Source organism: Quercus suber, unplaced genomic scaffold (genome assembly GCF_002906115.3).
Source record: "Quercus suber isolate HL8 unplaced genomic scaffold, Cork oak 2.0 scaffold_562, whole genome shotgun sequence".
Classification (NCBI taxonomy): Eukaryota; Viridiplantae; Streptophyta; class Magnoliopsida; order Fagales; family Fagaceae; genus Quercus; species Quercus suber.
The window spans coordinates 339,442-358,465 of NW_027070007.1; the positions used below are offsets into that span (position 1 = coordinate 339,442).

A 19,024-nucleotide genomic window follows, 5' to 3' on the forward strand; every position below is an offset into this window, starting at 1 on the left:
AATTTTTCTAGAATGAAGATTAAGAACTTTGTAACCCTTCACATTAAAAGGATAACCTAGAAAAACACAAGGAATAGCTCTAGACTCAAACTTTAACCTGTGAACAGAAGGGGTAGAAACAAAACATAGACAACCAAAGACTCTTAGATGATTAAAAGAGGGTGGCTTATGAAAAAGGAGTTCAAAAGGAGATTTATTATTTAACAAAGGTGTAGGCAACCTTTTAATGAGATAAGTTGCTGTTAAAAGACAATCACCCCAATAAGCTGAAGGAAGATTGGATTGAAATTTGAGGGATCTAGCTACATTCAAAAGATGTTGATGCTTTCTTTCAACCACAGAATTTTGCTGAGGTGTATAAGCACAACTCTTTTGATGTATAATGCCATGATCACCATAAAAATCAAACAAAGAAAACTCATGGGCATTATCTGATCTGATTGCCTTAATACCAATGTTAAATTGAGTTAAAATCATGTTATAGAAGGATATTAAGAGATGTTTAACATCAAATTTTGCCTTCATGAAGTAAACCCAAGTAGACCTTGTGGCATCATCAACAATGGTAAGGAAAAACTTAAAACCATCATGTGTGCATATAGAATATGGACCCCATACATCCACATGAATTAAAGAAAATGGCTCAGCATACATATTATTAAGAGAAGGAAAAGATAACCTCTTTTGCTTAGCCAATGGGCAAATAGTACACACATCAGTACATTTAGGATAGAATGAAGGTAAGACATCCTTTAAAACTGATAGTTTATGAAAAGAAGGGTGTCCTAATCTAAAATGCCACAAAATTGACATATCTTTATTTGATACAGAAGCTGAGAGGGCTAACTTGAGGTTCTTATTGGTGGAAGCAAGATCAGATAGAGAAGGTGTAGCCCTAGAATTGGATTTCTGCAGCAAATACAGACCATTTTGGACTTCACCCACTCCAATCGTCCTCCAACAAGAAAGGTCCTGAATGAAGCAAAATTGAGATAGGAATACAAGACAAAAAGGCAAACTGTGTGTGAGTTGACTAACAGACAAGAGATTGAATGAGAAAGATGGAACACAAAGTACATTTTCAAGAATGAGAAAATTGGAGAGTTTAACAGTACCAACATGAGTCACATGTGCTGATTCACCATTTGGTAACTCAACAACACAATTAGCAACAGTATTGTAAGTTTGAAAGAAAGAAATAGAACAGATAATGTGATCACTAGCTCTAGTGTCCATAACCCAGGTACTATTACCAAAAGCAATCCTATTCACAAGCTTAGCAGAAAATATGGAATGCTTGAGATTACCTGCCAATGGTGTAGATTGAGATGTTGAAGCTTGATTGAAGGAAACATTGTTAGCCATCGCAATGGGGTTGTTCTGAGCATTAGACCCTCCAATCATAGCAAGCAATTTCTGGCATTGCTCCATGGTAAATGGAAAAGATGACTATGTAGAAGCAGCTGAGTCTTGAACAGAATCAAGAGACAAAACTTGATTTGCCCGTGCCTTGGTCTTGTATCTAGGGGGATATCCATGGATTTTGTAACACTTCTCAACAGTGTGACCAAGCAATTCACAGTGACTGCAAGTAGGCCTCTCCTTTCCTTTCTTAAATGTCTTGGAACCATGAATGATTGCCTTTGTTGCAAGGGCTGTGGATTTAACAAAGAGACCATTGCTGCTGCTACCTTGTCCAATTGACCTTTGCTTTTCATCTTGAATCAACAAGGAGTACACCTTATCAACTAATGGAATGGGATCCATCAACAGTATTTGACCCCGGATGTGAGAGAAAGAATCATTGAGGCCCATCAAAAGCTGCATGATGGCTTCTCTGTGATGAAGATTGGAAATCTTTTCATTCACATGACATGTACACTTCTCGCACGAACAAAGAGGTACTGGCTCATAATTCTGTATTTCATCCCATAAAATTGAAAGACTTGTGAAGTAATCACTCACAGAGAGCTCACCTTAAGAGAAACTGGCAATGTCCTTTTGCAATTGATAGATTCTCGGGCCATTCCCTTGAGAAAACATGGTTTGAAGCTTCTTCCAAACTTCTTTGGCAGTCTTGCGATGCACCAAGCTCATTGTGATTTTGGGGGAAACGCAATTGATGATCCAGAAGACCACAATATCATTGCATTGTGCCCAACTTTGAACAAAGAGAGGAATTTTCTCCATTGCTGAAGTCAGAGAAACAAAGCCATCAATCAACCAAAACTTGGTTTTGATTCTAAGAGCTCTTTCCATTGATCGTGCCCATGTGGAGTAATTTTCTTCTCCAATCAGTGGTTGAGCAACGAGAATTGCACCAGGACTTTCAGCGTGATGAAGAAAGAATGGATGAGATTCATCAATGGTAATGCATGCAGATGCTTGATCAGAAGTCGCCATGGATGAAAGCTTCGAAGAAGAAAACCCTAGCTTTTGAGAAGATGAGATTCTTGTTGAAGAATATAAGCTGAAGCAAAAAATCGCTCTAATACCATATCAGAAAAACAGAGGAAAACAGAAAAATAGAAGAACACAGAGAAGTTTCTGAAATGAATTCTATATTTCACTTAATGAATTACAAAGAGGGAAACCTGTATATATATACATCAGAGGACCCTTAAATAACAAACTGACAGTTACTACTTGTGCTAATATACTAACAACTTCTACACGTGTTGATCTAAATATCTATATACAAGACTTAAGCTACAGGCTGTTTATGCTGCTATACATTAGTAATGTCATTCTGCCCTCTGGTGCTCTTCTTCATTTCTTTGTCCTTGCTTCTACCAATCCTTTTGCTATCTTGACAGCATCACTAGTTGTCTCGAACTCCTTCGATTTTTTCTAGGACGGCGACCTATATCGAACACCCATAGCCTTCAGCCAATCACCGTATTGACACACGACCTCTTTTCTGTTCTTCGATGCTACGCATAATGGCCTGCACAATGTCGGGTATCATGTCCTAGTAAGCCACAATAGTGGCAGAGCATGGGGAGCCTCTTATACTTAAAAGAGACCCACGTCCGCCCCTCACTAGATCATGCAATATAACCGCCTCTCCAGATTGGTTTAGATACCGGAAGAGAGACTTTGACTCTTATGAAGAGACTTTGGGCTTCCGGTTTTGGCCTTTTTTTTACCTCCTCCACCATCGCCATCCTGCTACCCACTTCCATTTCACTTTAGGGGAGAACATGTCAAAGGGTGGTCCCTAAATCTATACCCATAAAGATATTGAATCAAACTTTACATTGCTTGCCGTCATTTCTTTTTGCCACTTACACAACATAAGCGCTTGATTGTCAAAAGTCCAGCAACCCCCCCCCCCCCAAATCACCCTATCCAGTTCAAACTCGGTTTGGAATTTGAGTTGGAACAAGCATGCCTTTCTTAAAGTATTCAGTGCTGCACGCTTATTAAAAGGCTTGCAAGTGAGAAATTTCCCTATCAAGCTCAAACTACAACTCTCTATCTCGTCCTTTCGGCCCTCATTTGGAACTGTAATCACTTCTTCTTCTTCGACTGTCAACGTCATATTTTCTAAACTGTTTATCACATCGTCTGCCATAATCGAGTGAGGAAACAAGACAAATAAAAGAAAATACAAGCCCTTAGAATAGTCTAAGGGAGAGAAGATACTCATCTAGCGAGAGAGAGACCTCCTACGTAGAGGAGAGTACTGTAAATAAAGGTAAAATAATTTAAACACAAACTCTAACACTGTAGTAATATGGATGGGATATTAATACCACCTATGCAAATAATAATACGATCACATGTTGTGAATTTTATGCATATAGGTTTCAGGTTTACACTTTTAACTCTTTTTCTCTAATTACTTAACATGTATCTAACTACAATATGCATTGTCTTAATTAAATAAAAAATATTTTGTTTCTCTTCAATTTCTATTGTGAAATATTCGCCCAGGACCTATGTCAATGCTCTTACATGAAGGGCTTCTTTTGCAACAATATGGTGTTGATATGCATGTGAAGATAGAATCACATAAGCTTAGGTGGATACGACAAAATCAAGAAGCTCTTTAGGCAGAACAATACCAAGGCCTCCAAGATGCTTTCCAAGCAGGAGAAAATTATGCTAGCAATGTACATTTATGTTGTGCCATTTAATTTTATGCCAAATTTATTTACCAATGAATGCAAATTTCATCCTAATAATACTGATGTTAACTGCACATCTAATAATAGGAAATGTGGGGCATAGGACCATTTTACCATCATCATTTGTGGGAAGTCCACGCAATATGATTCAACGTTTTCAAGATGCTATGACTTTGGTTCAAAAGTTTGGAAAGCTAGATTTATTCATCACAATGACGTGTAATTCAGGGTGGGAGGAAATAAGAAATGAGCTTTTACTAGGAAAAATTTTGCAAGATCGACCAGATTTATTGGCAAGGATTTTTAAAACAAAATTTGAAGAGTTTAAGGATTATCATCAACAAAAGGGTTCTTGGAAGAGTTGTTGCTCATGTGCATGTCTTTGAATTTCAAAAAAGGGGTTTATCACATGTCCACATGCTTCTAATTTTAGATGACAATGATAAATTACATAGCCCGGATGATTATGATCGCATGGTATGAGCTAAAATACCTTCTAAGGATGATGAGTCTCAATTGCATAGTGCAGTACTCAGACATATGATACATGGTCCCTATGGAACACAAAATCAAAGATCACTTTGCATGAAAAATGGGAAGTGTAAAAAATCCTACCCAAAGCCTTTCTCTCAGGAGACTTACCAAGGTAATGACTCATATCCTATCTACAAAAGACGTGATACAAATAACCCAATGCCATTGAACAATCAACGAAATGCGATGGTTGACAATAGTTGGGTTGTTCCGTATAATCCTTGATTGCTTCTAAAATATAGCTATCACATTAATTTAGAGATATGTTCTAGCATAAAAAGTGTGAAGTACTTACACAAATATGTGTATAAGGGTCCTGATCGTGTATCTGTTGAAATGTGGCCAGAGCCAAATTTTGATGAGGTACAACAATATGTCGATGCAAGATGGATATGTGCTCCAAAAGCATTTTGGAAGATATTCAATTTTTCAATGTATCGAATGACCCTTCTATGGAACGGTTACAAATTCATTTACAAAACCAACATCAAGTGAGGTTTAGAAGGCAACAACCTATTGGAAATATTTTGGAACAAAACAAAAAAACAATGCTCACTGAATTTTTTACTATGAATTTCATTGATGCAGATGCAAGGCAATACTTATATAGAGAATTCCATAAGCATTATTGTTGGAATAGGAATAGTAAAAGTTGGAGAAAAAGAATATCTCATAAAAAGGCAATTGGCAGGATATATACTGTTTCACCATCAAAAGGAGAAATATTTTATTTACGTGTCATTTTGATCCATGTGAAAGGACCAACAGGATTTCAAGATTTGTTGACTGTGAATGGGATAACCTACCGAACCTTTAAGCAAGTAGCTGAATAGAGGGGTTTATTAGAGAATGATAATAGCATACGACAATGTATGCTTGAGGCGGCAAACAATAGAATGCCATCAGCTTTGAGAAGATTATTTGCAACTATATTGGTATTCTGTGAACCAATTGGAGTACGAGATTTGTGGAATGAGTTCTACCTGCTTATGGTTGACGATGATCCATCATCGTCTATCACAACAGATGTAGTTCGTACAAATAGGCTTCTAAATGATTTAAAACTATTACTATCACAACATGGTAGACGTATCACAGAATTTGATTTGCTGACAATAACTGCAAGATCTTATGAAAGATCATCCATGCCTAGAATCATACAAGATGAGCTTACCATTCCTATGGATGATGAAGAATTGACATTAGTGGACAAGTTGAATAACAATAAAAAATTTGCTTATAACACAATAATGGAAGTCATTCAACGTAAACAAACAATGGCATTCTTTGTGGATGGTCCAAGAGGAACTAGAAAAACATTTTTGTATTGTGCATTACTAGCATCCTTAAGAAGTGATGGTCATATCGCAATTGCCACAGCAACATCTGGTATTGTAGCAACATTACTATCTGGTGGAAGAACAGCGAATTCAAGATTTAAAATACCTTTAATTCCTGAAGCATCATCAACTTGCTCTATAAGTAAATGTTGGAAAATCTTGTTTTGTATCTCAAACAAAACACACAGCGAAAGCAACAAACATGGATTTATTTCATTCATGATTGATAACATGCACTATGTAAATTTTAGAATTGAAGAACAAGATAGCGTACCTTAGTGTAATGAAATTCAAAACAAAAGATTATAAGTTCTTGGGAACACTTTTAATCTTCACTCCAATTCCACTTTATGCCCAAGATGTGTGATCTCTCAATCAATTTCCAAGGGAGAATAATCAAGTGACTTCACTCACACATACACACAATTTCACAATGATGTCTCTCTTTTTCTAATTTTCTAATAATAAATTATGTATGTGTCTCCTTTTATATGTAACTGATTATCTAATTGGTCTGGCCTATTGGACCTTTCTAATTGGGCTTTAGTGTGTGGCTTGGAGTGGGACCAAAAGGGACCAATAAAACACTAGCTCCAATGGGCCTTGGGCTTTTCTGTCAACCCTTGACGAGTCCAAAGTTACCATTAATTATATTTAATATCACTATATAAATATAATTGCACTCTAAGCCTTATTAATAAATTATATCCCAAGACTTTATTATACATGCAACCCCTTCATAAAATATTCATAGTAATACAATGTTATGAATGTAGACTTCCACTTTGAAGATTACTACATTTTAATCCTTGAATACCCGGTTTAATTCTTTAAAGTTATTCATCATATATTTATGAAATCTAATTTCATAAATATATATTGGGTAGAATATCATTTTTGTCCCTAAACTATCACAAAAGTTCGTTTTTCGTCCCTAAACTTTCAAAAGTTTGTTTTTCGTCCCTAAACTATCACAAAAGTTCGTTTTTCGTCTCTAAACTTTCAAAAGTTCTATTTTCGTCCCTAAACTTTTCCAAATGTATTGATTTTTGTCCCTCCCACATCCGCACTCTGTCAAGGCCACGTCAGCACTCCGTCAAATGGAGGGACGAAAATCAATACGTTTGGAAAAGTTTAGGGACGAAAATAGAACTTTTGAAAGTTTAGGGACGAAAATGATATTTTACCCATATATATTTTAGTAATTTCTTACCAAAGTGGTAAGCCTAACTCTCTAAATAACTGAACCCATTAAACTTATCTCAAGGAAATATTTTATATCTCCATTAAGAGATTATAAATTCCATCTTGAAAATATATGTTCCATTAACACTAAATGTAACTATCTAACATACTGAGATTTTGATCATAACTTTAGATCTCACTCCTGATATATCAAAGCAACCTACACTTCATGATCAGGTCCATTATTCTCTCAAGATTAAGAGTTCATGCAAATAGAAGTCGTAAGATTTATTATTCATTTGACAGTCGTTAAGAGAATAATAAATCCCACAGCGGTCTAGTTCAATATGTCTTAACTCTTAAAACATATTAACACATTAACTAGAAGTCTCCACTTCCATGATCAAGACAAATCATCTTAGTTGATATGTTATAGTATTCGCAGATGAAATGCCAAATTTTATCACCGACTACGAACTAAAATTCTGAGTTTACAAAGAACTTGTGACTTATATCTTTTGTGACTAAATCACATACTATGCATCTCATGGACTATATGATAATATCTGAATATTCATGTTACCATTATTTCAGATAATAATAAAACAAATTTATTAATCACAACATTAAGTCATACATAATGTCATACATAGCATCATACAATAGGATTTAAGGGTACTAATCCTAATAGTAAATAATCTGATTTAGCTGAACTCATTAGACGTGTGGTAGTGCTTATTTGGGATGAAGCTCCTATGGTGAATCAATATGTACTTGAAGCATTAGATAGAACATTGCAGGATCTTATGGAAGTTAATTCAACTTTTGTTGGAAAGGTGCTAATATTGAGAGGAGATTTTCATTAGGTACTGTGGGTTGTTGTTAATGTTGCTGAACAGGAATGGACGGCGATGTTTGGCAAGAGTAAGTGAGTTTCTTACTTCCTTTTAGCCTTTAGGTTTGATTTAGTTTTAGTTTAAATTGTTTAATAACTTGTGAATCCACGAGGCACTGAGGTAGTGAGGATTTTTTTTTCAATATTTGTTGAATTAAAAATGTAATCGTGTTGGTGTTGGAATAGTGATAGTCTTAGTCTGAGATGAGATTGATCTTGTACTGGGCCTTGTTAGTGGTTTTATTATTTTTTTTTTTTCCAGATTTTCGTTCAAGTTTTTTTTGGGGGAAATAATATAAATAATAAAATTTTAAATTATATAAATAAAAATATAATAAGTTTATTACTAATAATATGATAACAAAATGTAAAAACATAATATTTAGTGACATTTTCGTGTAAATTTAATCAAATTTCCTTAGAATGCACAATCACATGTTTAATTATAATCATAAAAATAAAAATTTTATTATATATATATATATATGTATATATAATGAATTAATTGATGTTATATAAAAATTAAGTAACTTTTTAAGTTTATTCACTTAATTAACTAAAACGGTTATTTTTTTCTAATCAAAATTATCAAAAAAAAGAAAAGTAGTTGTACAATAAAAAAAGCTAAATTTACGTGACTTTGGCCAATTAGTTGTATAATATATATTATAATATTTTCGAGAAAAAAATAGTCGTACAATGACAGTGTGTTAGGTAAAGCAAAAATTAAAACTAAGGCCATAGTATAAGCTTAAAAGAATATAAAAGCATGTGGTTCATTTTACTTGAAAGACCCTAATATATTGTTAAGTTGCTCAAATTATAGACCAAAATTTAATTTTATTGGCATAAAAAAAATTCAGGATGTTCTCAAATATTTTTTTAAAGATAAATAGATATAAAATTTTAAATTATTATGTACAAATTTTCTTTTCAGGTTCGGACCACCCTGGCCATAAGGTGGCACCACCGCTGCCTAGAGCCGCCACTAGCCAAAACTGCTTCTTCTATGCTCCATAGCCACTCTTAATTTTATCTGTCTCTCTCGTTGCAGCAAAACTCAATATAAAAATCAGTGAGCTAAAGAAGTTAAAGAAGCTAAAGGATATCCACCTCAATAGATCCCTTTGTAAAATACATATCACGGTTCTATTTTTTTTTTTTTTTTTACCTATATTTCATATTCTTTTTTTTTCCTCTCTTTGTTGTAGTTGTTGTTGTTCAAAACGATAGTGTTTTGATCTATCATCAAACATTCCAATAGCCGCTTCAACCATACCAGTTTCTAGTTTTTACGATTGAACTGGTTGGTTCCTGATTATTCTCGGTTTTTAGCTCTTTTCCGGGTATTTGTCATAATCAAATTGGATGAATGGCTGGTTCCTGTTTGAACTGGTCAGACTGGCCGGTCTAGTTTTTAAAAGCATGTTCTACACCCCATAGCTCCCTTTTCTCTATTTTTAAGAGGTAAATGCAACTCTTTGACCCAGTTGAACCGGCTCACATTTCAAATGGTTTCTTGGGTCAAACCCCAATTCAAGGGGTTTTCTCAAAATATTTGAATGACCTGTTCTTACCCCAATTCAAGGGGTTCTCTCAAAATATTTGAATGACCTGTTCTTACATGTAAAAAACCAACTTTGTGATTGATTCATGGTTAATCCGACCGGACTGGCCATTCCAATTCAGGTTTGAGAACCTTGGTCAAAATGACATATTAAGAGAAAAGATACTTTAATGGATGATTTGTATGTCAAGAAGTGGAAATTGTTTTTATATTCATTTTTGTGTGTGTGTCTCTTAAGATGGAGGGAGAAACAAAAGAAAGACAACAATCACAAAGGACAAGATAGATGTCGGAATGGGTAAATACTAATTCGTACTTACGTTATAATTTTATTGCAAAAAGTGTGTGTACATGTGTGCAATAAGTGGTATGAAATAAACACCACCATATTAGAATATATATAGTAAATCTAATGGCTTTGAACACTAGGGTTTCATGTCTTTGAGCCTTAAGCATATAAATAAAACCCTAGAGAATGTGAACATGACTTTTGGAGCCTAAGATACTGTAAATCTGAAGGCTTTATGCTTATTGCTTTCGAAAGCTTGTATCAGTGATCAATAGAACAATATATCGAACTGGTGGTGTTGAAGTTTCTGTAATAACAATTCATTCAAGTGCTAGTTCTGAATCTTTAAGTGGATACTTAGAGTTGTGGACTAGAGGCTAACGCCATAATTAGACATGGCAAAACGGGTCAAAATTTTCTGACTAGACTCGAAAAATACCTTACTGATTTTTTTGACTCGAAGCAAAAACGGGTTGACCCATAACTGACCCATGTTTTTTGCAGGTCAACCCGACCCAACCCAACCCGCGACCCAACCCAAACTTTTTTTTCATACTTTTTTTTTTGGTAAAAAAAAAATAATAATAATAATAAAATTAAGACAATATTGGTTTAATTATTTGTTGTGAGTTTTAAGGAAACAATTGAGACATTTACATAACTGCATGCAAATTAATTGAAAAATGAATGGTTGAGCATTCTGTAATGAGTAAAGTTTTTAAATATCAAATAGTAAAGTACAAGTCAAGATAATCTGATTACAGTACAGTTAAAAACATAGATTTAAAATTGTAGAAATGTGTGAGAAACATTTACAAGTGTGAAAATAGTGAAGCCAAAGTATCAAATTAACATAAATTATGAATGTTTAAACCTATTTTTTAACAATTTATGTCCAAAATAAACAACTTTTCCAAATAAATTATGAAATTTCCTAGAATGTGTGTTACTTAATAATGATATGATATTCATAAAAGAGACAATGTATAAATAAGTAAACAATCAAACTTTAATGTATATCTCAAATTGAAATAAAGTGTCAACCACAACTAACAATAGATTATAAAATTAATTTTCAAAATTGTAAATTTCTTATATGTTTTTATTTTTTGTCAAATGAATTATCCAATAAGTCATTTGTAATTTTGATTTATATTTTGGGATGTTGAAATTGTGTATAAATAAAACTTGTGTGTATTTGTTTTACTTAGCTTTGTGTTATTTTGTTTTAGATAGCAATGTTAGGATTTGTATAATTTTAAAATTATTGAATAAGTGTAATTCATTCTTGATATAAGTGGTAAATTCAAAGTAATGCATTTTACATCCAGTAATTTGTTGCATGACTTTTCAAATGGCAAATACATGTTGTTTCTTTTTTTCTTTTTCTTTTTTTTTTTTAAAAAAACATATGAAAAATATGAGTCAACTCGACTCGACCCGACCCAACTCGCAACCCGAATGACCCGAACCCATTTTTAACCCGCTTAAAATGATCTGTTTTTGATCCGCAACCTGATTGACCCAACCCGACCCGCCCATTTTGCCATGTCTAGCCATAATATCTCCTTATCAAAGAATTCTGTGGATATTAGATGAGTTTGGACACTTTAGTTAGCTCGCGAAGAGAATAAAATTATTTAGTCTGTAAACTTTTATTTGATAGTGAATTTTTTTTTCTTGCCTTGTAATTGAATATGTTAAATCCCTCTAGTGGGTTGTTACATTATAATTGTCATATTTATAAACCCGATAGACCTCTAGCGCGCGTACACACAAAAAGATAAAATTTGACATACGTACAGAAAGAATCAACCAGTTATATTGGAACGTATTGTGTAAATTCAATGAGTCCCTTGTTTATTCTGATTCTTGAGTATGATAAATTTTTCTAGCAATTTTTGAATAGAAGGTAAGAAGGCAGACACTACGCAACTCACCTTCGTGCTTAGTTAGCTTCAAGTTTCTGCCTGCGCTTTTAAACCTTCATGTGCATGTATGATTGTATAAACAAAACAGAAAAACAAACCTCACAATGAAATTATGTAAAATCAAGGTTCATTAATCCTTCATAGCTTTTCTGAGTAACTAAGGAACACCAGGTATATGATAGCTTATAGAGTTGTACATGATCAGGTGTGTACAGGAAAGATGGTCCACAAAATGAGAAAATGCAATACAATTATACAACCACAAATCTAGACATTCATACAAGCACGTTAATTAGTCTAGACAACAAAAACAAAAAGAGAACGCATATTATATATCATTTGTGAAGACGATAAGTAGGAATAGCAACTAGGTGCTTGGCTCTAGGAGTTGCGAGACCAAACTCTTCAGTCATGTCCAACTCAGTTGGCAACACGTCATTAGGAAGCTCCCAACCAAAGCAATGAATGAAAGCCATTGTAATACTGGAGGTCCAGCAAGCTCAGATCATGAGGAAGAAGAAGAAGAAGTTCCAACAGCTAAAACGGTGTCGTGCATAAGGCGAAGCAAACATAAAGGAAAATCAAAACAAAACGCTACCGTTTCTCATTAAAAGGAACGGTGCCGTTTTGTATATAAAGTATAAGTCAGTTAGAAGTTTGTTAGCTGTGGGAATGCACGTGCGTGAGGTTGTTAGAACACGTGTGAAACGGTTATCAATATGTGAAACAGTTATCAATCTCCTCCGTCTCTCTATCCCTCACTGTGAATGTATAAATATAGATGATCACCTCCATTGTAATTAATTTAAGTCTTGTATTCAGAAATATAACATTTGAAGAAGTTTTGCAACTATTCTCTCTCTCTCTATTTTTCTCTCTTTTCTCTGTTTTTCGTTTCTTGAGTTTCTGTGATAATTCTATAGAGATTGAGAGATCTTTTCATGGTATCAGAGCTTTGATCCAGTTCAATAGCTTCGTCTTCTTCAGCATCTACCTCAACTAATCTCCCTGCTATGGCTACTGCAAGTTTACCAGTGAATACTTCACTGTTGCTATTATCAAATATGTCATCAATGATGACTGTGAAGCTTGATTATGAGAACTACATAGTTTGGAAACATCAAATCGAGGTAATCCTTGATGCCTATTCCATGATTGATGTTCTTGATGATTCAATCACTGATCCAGATAGATTTCTTAAATATTCATCTGGTAATTTTACTACTGAAGTGAATCCAGCTTTCATAGCTTGGAAGAATCGTGAACAAGCCATGTTTACTTTTGTGAATTCCACTCTTTCCCCTGCAATTCTTGCTATTACAGTTGGGCAAAAGTCTGCTAGGGGAGTTTGGAAGGTGTTAGAGAAAAGGTTTGCATCTGTCTCAAGGTCTCATGTGATGAGTCTGAGAAATGAGCTGAATGCAATCAAGAAAGGAGTTGATTCCATTGATGGATATTTTCAGAAAATTAAGCAAGCCAGAGATAGATTGGCTGCTGTTTCTGTTTTAGATATTTTTTGAATATAAAAAATTTTATAATTTGGTTGAAGCCACTTAATGTAATCACAATTTCTAAGCCCAAATTTTATTGTATAGTATATGATGTACAACTTTTAAAAACCTCAATTTTTTCCAGTTTTTCTCACTTTTTTCAAGGTACAAGTATACTTTAACACACTTTTAGCAAAAAAATTTAAGTAAAAAGTTAGATAAGCTGCCCCAAATAGACACTAATTGGACAATGAGATGATTGGATAAAGTTTATAAGGTGGTTCAGACTCATCTTCAGCAATTCATAACCTTTTCACGTGGTTTTATAAGTTGTATTTTGTAATATTATATCTGTTTTTGTTAGTGTGAAGTAACGCATTAATTGTATTTTAGAAATATTCAATAATTTTCTTTTTATAATAAAATATTATTGACTTCCCATATTTTTTACAAATTGAGTATATTTTTTTTTTTTAGTTGTTTGATTAAAAGAGTATATGTTTAGGTTGAAAAATAATAAAGTGATACTATAAATTTGGAAATAAGATTTTCACAATTAAGATTTTATTTCTTAGATGTAAAAATTTACATACTACCGCATGATTTAAAATTTTAATTAATTTAGTCATTTATAGATTTTTTTAATTTATAATATTTAATCTAAATCATGAAATAAATTAATTTTAAATGTAGATGATCATTTTTCACATATCTTACTTATATAAATCTTATGAATTGACATGTTATCTATTAAAAAAATAACTTTATTTATTTATTTATTGAAAACATATTTGATAATAATTTTAACATTTTACGAAAGAAAGAAAAAAAAATGGAGTTTTGCAAAATTGTTTTCAAATTGTACCAACTTCCACGATTATATCAAGAATTCGACATTTAATGCTTAAACGACACCTTTTTTACTAAAGATTTAAAGACTGAAGATAGGAATGGCAATGGGGTGGCGGGTCTGAAGGATGGGGTATTCGTCCCCATCCTGCATGGTTTTGTCTTATCTCATTCACGCCCCGCCCCGCCCCGCATGATAGGGAAACTTTCTTACCTCATTCCCGCCTCACCCGTAAAACTCTACTTTTTGTTTATTTGCTTTACAACTAGTACAATTTTTTAATGAAACCTATTTCATTAATAAAAATATACTAAAAATTACATAAATTTATCTCATCAAATCAATTTTTACAAAAAATTGAATAATATATCTAAGTATTTAACAAGACAATCACACAAAAAAATAAATAAATAAAAATCTTATAATGTAACACATAACAAAATAAAAAGGCAAGGACCACATTAGGTAGAATAAAATAAGATAATATTAATATATTTGTTTAAATAGTATGGTTTTAAGATATGAATAATTTACAATTATAACCCTTAGTAACGCGGGGCGAGGTGGGTTTAAAAAGTATAAACTCATTCCCACCCTGCCCGCCCCGTGATGCGGAGATAAAATCTTGCTCCATCCTTGCCTTACCACCTTTGCAGGGCGAGGAAACCCGTACAGGGCAAAGTGGGGAGAGGCAAGTTAAGTGAGGCGGGACAAAATTACCATCTCTAGCTGAAGACGATAGCATATATGTGTGAATTCTAAAAGGCAACGTATATCACGTTTTCAAATTTATTAAAACATAGAGTATAAAACATACAGTGTAAAAGAGATTTAATCCTATAAAAAAATATATATATCAAGCTTCTTGTTTTGTTAGTAAGATTTGGATGAACGGAAAATTAAAGCAATAGCAAATGGTAAAACAAAAGTAACATTATTTAGACAATGATTGTGTGAAAAATACTTTACCCGGCTGGACAGCAGAATGTACAGGAACATATGATATGATACAAAGTATCTGGGGGACGGCTGAGTCAGTTTTATATTTATGGGACCCATATTTATTACAAGTATTTGTCATTAAGAAATTTAACTTAAACAAGTTTTGATAAAAGATAATTTGATTATATTGTGTTATTGAAAAAAAGAAAAAAAAAAAACATACATGAAATTTTACAATTACTTTTACGAGTTTTCATATTTTGAAATCGTCATATGATAGTTTATTATCAATTGTCAATGTAGATGTACCCATTTTATTTTGTTAGTTTCTATAGCATTTTTATTTTTGTGTAGTTGTCATTATTTATTAGTTATTTCATAAATTATTAACCTTATATTAATTATTGACCTACATAACCACATTCATCTATACATAATTAATACATTTAACAATCACTAACTTACTTTTTTTTTTTTCTTGAATCACTAGTTTTATAACAAAGGTTATTATAGATGACTAATCTATGTTGTTTGATTTTTGTGCTAAATTGATCTGTGGTCAGGGTATGCAAGATTTAACCCAAGTTATGCAAAAATACTTTTAAGGGTAATTAAATTAATAAAAAAAAATTATTATTATTATTATTATTTTTTTTTTTTTTCAAGCCAAGGAGTTCATTGAACCCCCTAACTTACAAGTGTAGCCGCCCCTGTCGGTGACTTAGTGGTTCTCTTATGAACTCACCATCAAAAAAAGACTTCAAGTTTAAACTTTAAAATTCTTCCCCAAAAAAAAAACGAGTTTAAACTATAAACGCCACGTTTTTTTATTGGGTTAATTACAACTTACTCACTTGTAATTTGAAGAAATTTAAGTTGTCCATTAGTAATTTAGTATTTTACCCACCTAAAATTACCTCAGTTAGAGATCCGTTACTCCACCTTTGTAAAAAATGAGGCGAAATATGTATTTTGGCTCTGTTTTATGTATCTCTTCTCTCAAAACATTAAAAATATTAAAAATAATAATAATAATAATAAGAGAAAACAAGATCAAAAATAAGGGTTTTGTAAAAATTGACAAACAGTACCACCATAGAAGCTTCTCTTTAGGATCATAAAAAACTGGGTATTTTTGGGTTTGCCTTCGCAGAAGTGCTAACCCAAATTTATCATGTTGTAAGCAGGAAGGCCCTTGAGGCTGGGGATGACCCAGCAGCCGTACCCAAGGGAGAAAACAATCAATGTTGGAATCAAGGATGATGTATGAGTGACAATTTGATGGATAAAGTTAGTGCCTTTGGTGAAAGCCTCAATATTGGAGATGTCGAGGTGGGCACTTCGGAGATCATTGAAGATGCCACCTCGGAGAACCTTGATGAGCCTAACTGCTTGATATTTGTGACATGATCAATACTGAAAAGATTAACAATGTTGATAGAAGTTTATATGGTGGTGGCAATGTTTGTTTATAATTTTTATAAAATTCTCACTCTTTGATCTTATTTTTTCTTATTCTTTTATGTTTTTATGTTTTGAAAGGAGAGAGACATTAAAGAGAGCAAAAATAGATATTTAGCCTCATTTTTAATAAAGGTGGTAACACAATCCTAGCTGAACTAACCTCAAATGAGTAAAGTGTCAAATTTCAAACCACAAATAAGCAACTTAATTTCAGCTAAACCACAGTTGGGAAAGTTGTAATTAGCCATTTTTTATTTATTAGAGTATTGAAGGCTGAAAACAATAGTACATGTACGAGATCTAGTTCTAAATGGCCACAATCTCCTAGATTTATTTGTTGTGTTTTGGTGACAGAATGTTTGGTACGCAAGATTTAGATGCAGTAGCAAATGGTAAAACAATAGTAAAATTACGTAGTAATTTATATAATTTGTGTGAAATGCTTACTTTTTTGATGAATGAAGAAGGGGGGGAGGGCAGGGGCGACCATATGTGGCTTACCCCATGGGGCGTGACCTAATAAGGGCACCTTCCGCTAGGGAATGTTGGATTGAGCTGTAGCTACTGTGACCGGGTGCTACAGACTTCACCCTAGCACCCCAAGAGAGCCAGTGGAATGCATGATAGGAACCCACACCCCACATAATACCTGCCACGACTCGAATGAGGGACCTCATGCATGCACGCGAGATCTCACACCAACTGGGCCACCCCTCCTGGGGCGAAATGCTTACTGAGCTGCCAGGCACAATGTATATGAATAAATTATTATTTATAAATAATAAAAAAATAAAAAGTTCATTTTTGGATGACACCAAAAATAAGGGGTAAGAAATAAATTGTTCCATTTACTTCTAAACACATCCAAATGATCAACCATTCGTTGTTAATTATATTTCAGCCAAAATGGGCATTTTCCCTTTTCGCCAAAATTTTCCAACAAAATGCCTCATGTTTGAAATTATTTAGGAAAATGTCTTTATTTTGAAACTCGATTTTTGGACAATCAAGTTATAGTAAATTGGAAATTTTAAATAAAAAATATATATATTTGTGGGACTCAAGTTCACGCAACTCGAGTTCCATATTCAAGTGGAACTCAAGTTCCGTGGACTCAAGTTCCCAAAAAAAAAAAAAAAATCTAACTTCAATTTTGCTATAATTTCAGACAGTGGACATTTTGCTGGAAAGTTTGTAAGAAATGGGTGAAACCCCATTTTGGCCATTATATTTCTCTCTACGGATTGATCCCATCTAAATGGTCTAAAAAATAAATGGAGGTGGATATAAAGATACTTATGACATAGTTTTCTTTTGTGATTAAAACGTAACCACCGTTCAAGATAAGTAGAAATCGCTTAAAATGAACCTTTTTATCCCTTTTGATTGATGGCTACTTTCCATACTCTTTCCAGAAATTAAGGGCAAATCCATGTAGCCAAAATGAAGAATTAAAAGAGAGAAGATACTTTAATGAATGATTTGTATGGCAGGAAGTGGAAGTTGCTTTTTTCTTTTTCTTTTTTCTTTTTTTTTTTTAATATATATATATATATATATGTTTATATTTATTTGTGTGTTTGTGTCTCTTAAGATGGAGGGAGAAACAAAAGAATGATAACAATCACAAAGGAGAAGCCAACAATCACATAGACGCTAGAATATGTTGTAAATTTGATGGCTTTGGACAAATAGAACATATAGCATAGGCCTTTTTGGAGTAGCAAGGGCATCAAAAGTCAGTGTCGGAATTGCATGAAATTTGTTAGGAATGCTATAAGCATATGGATAATAATTGTTGTATATGGATTTAGTTAGTTAGTTACAATTTCAAGCATGTTAATTACATTTAACACATGTTGGAATAATTAATGCACATGAGAAATAATAAGACCATTAGGATAAGGTCATGTGAGCTAATAGAATAATTTTATGGTTCTATTAATACCTACTTGTAATCGCATTTCCATTATTGAATAATAAACCAACTCATTGCTTTAGTGCATTAGTGCATCTCTCTCTCTCTTAATCTCTTTCTTTCTCTATGGAGGGTGTAATCACATTTTCATTATTGAAGAATAAACCAATTCATTCCTTAAGTGCATTAGTGCATCTCTCTCTCTTAATCTCTTTCTTTCTCTACGGAGGGTGACTACCTCTAATTAAGTCAATATCCCTAAAATTCCTATCAATTCCCCTATAATCCTATCAATCCCCTTTAGAAACCACTGGGTTCATAACAAGTGGTATCAAAGCCATCGATCATGAAACGGAAGAATATGACCAAAGAGAATTTTGGAAAGAATTACGGCAAATGGTGAACAAAGTTTCAGTGGATGTCAAGGCTTTGTACGAATCTCACAACTTTGTTCTAGAGAAGGTCAATGCCTTGGTTGAATCTAAC

The 19,024-nt window shown here is 33.3% G+C and overlaps 2 protein-coding genes across 2 annotated transcripts; both read left to right on the forward strand.

Moving 5' to 3' along the window:
- The first annotated feature begins 5,563 nt into the window (after positions 1–5,563).
- LOC112006531 (uncharacterized) lies at positions 5,564–9,107 on the forward strand. Its single transcript, XM_065764451.1, has 2 exons — positions 5,564–6,149; positions 9,025–9,107. The coding sequence occupies exons 1-2, from the start codon at positions 5,564–5,566 to the stop codon at positions 9,105–9,107; spliced, it is 669 nt and encodes a 222-aa protein (XP_065620523.1).
- Positions 9,108–12,887: 3,780 nt separating this feature from the next.
- On the forward strand, positions 12,888–13,394 carry LOC136063700 (uncharacterized). Its single transcript, XM_065764452.1, has one exon. It carries the CDS (start codon positions 12,888–12,890, stop codon positions 13,392–13,394), a length of 507 nt encoding a protein of 168 aa, XP_065620524.1.
- The last annotated feature ends 5,630 nt before the right edge of the window (positions 13,395–19,024 follow it).

What these genes read in the sequence shown, in the direction of transcription:
- LOC112006531 (XM_065764451.1), top strand. Translation starts at nt 5,564, where the DNA reads ATGCCATCAGCTTTGAGAAGATTATTTGCAACTATATTGGTATTCTGT. An exon ending in ATCATCAACTTGCTCTATAA is followed by an intron (nt 6,150 to 9,024) that starts GTAAATGTTGGA and finishes TTTTCTTTTCAG; the next exon opens with GTTCGGACCACCCTGGCCAT.
- LOC136063700 (XM_065764452.1), top strand. Translation starts at nt 12,888, where the DNA reads ATGGCTACTGCAAGTTTACCAGTGAATACTTCACTGTTGCTATTATCA.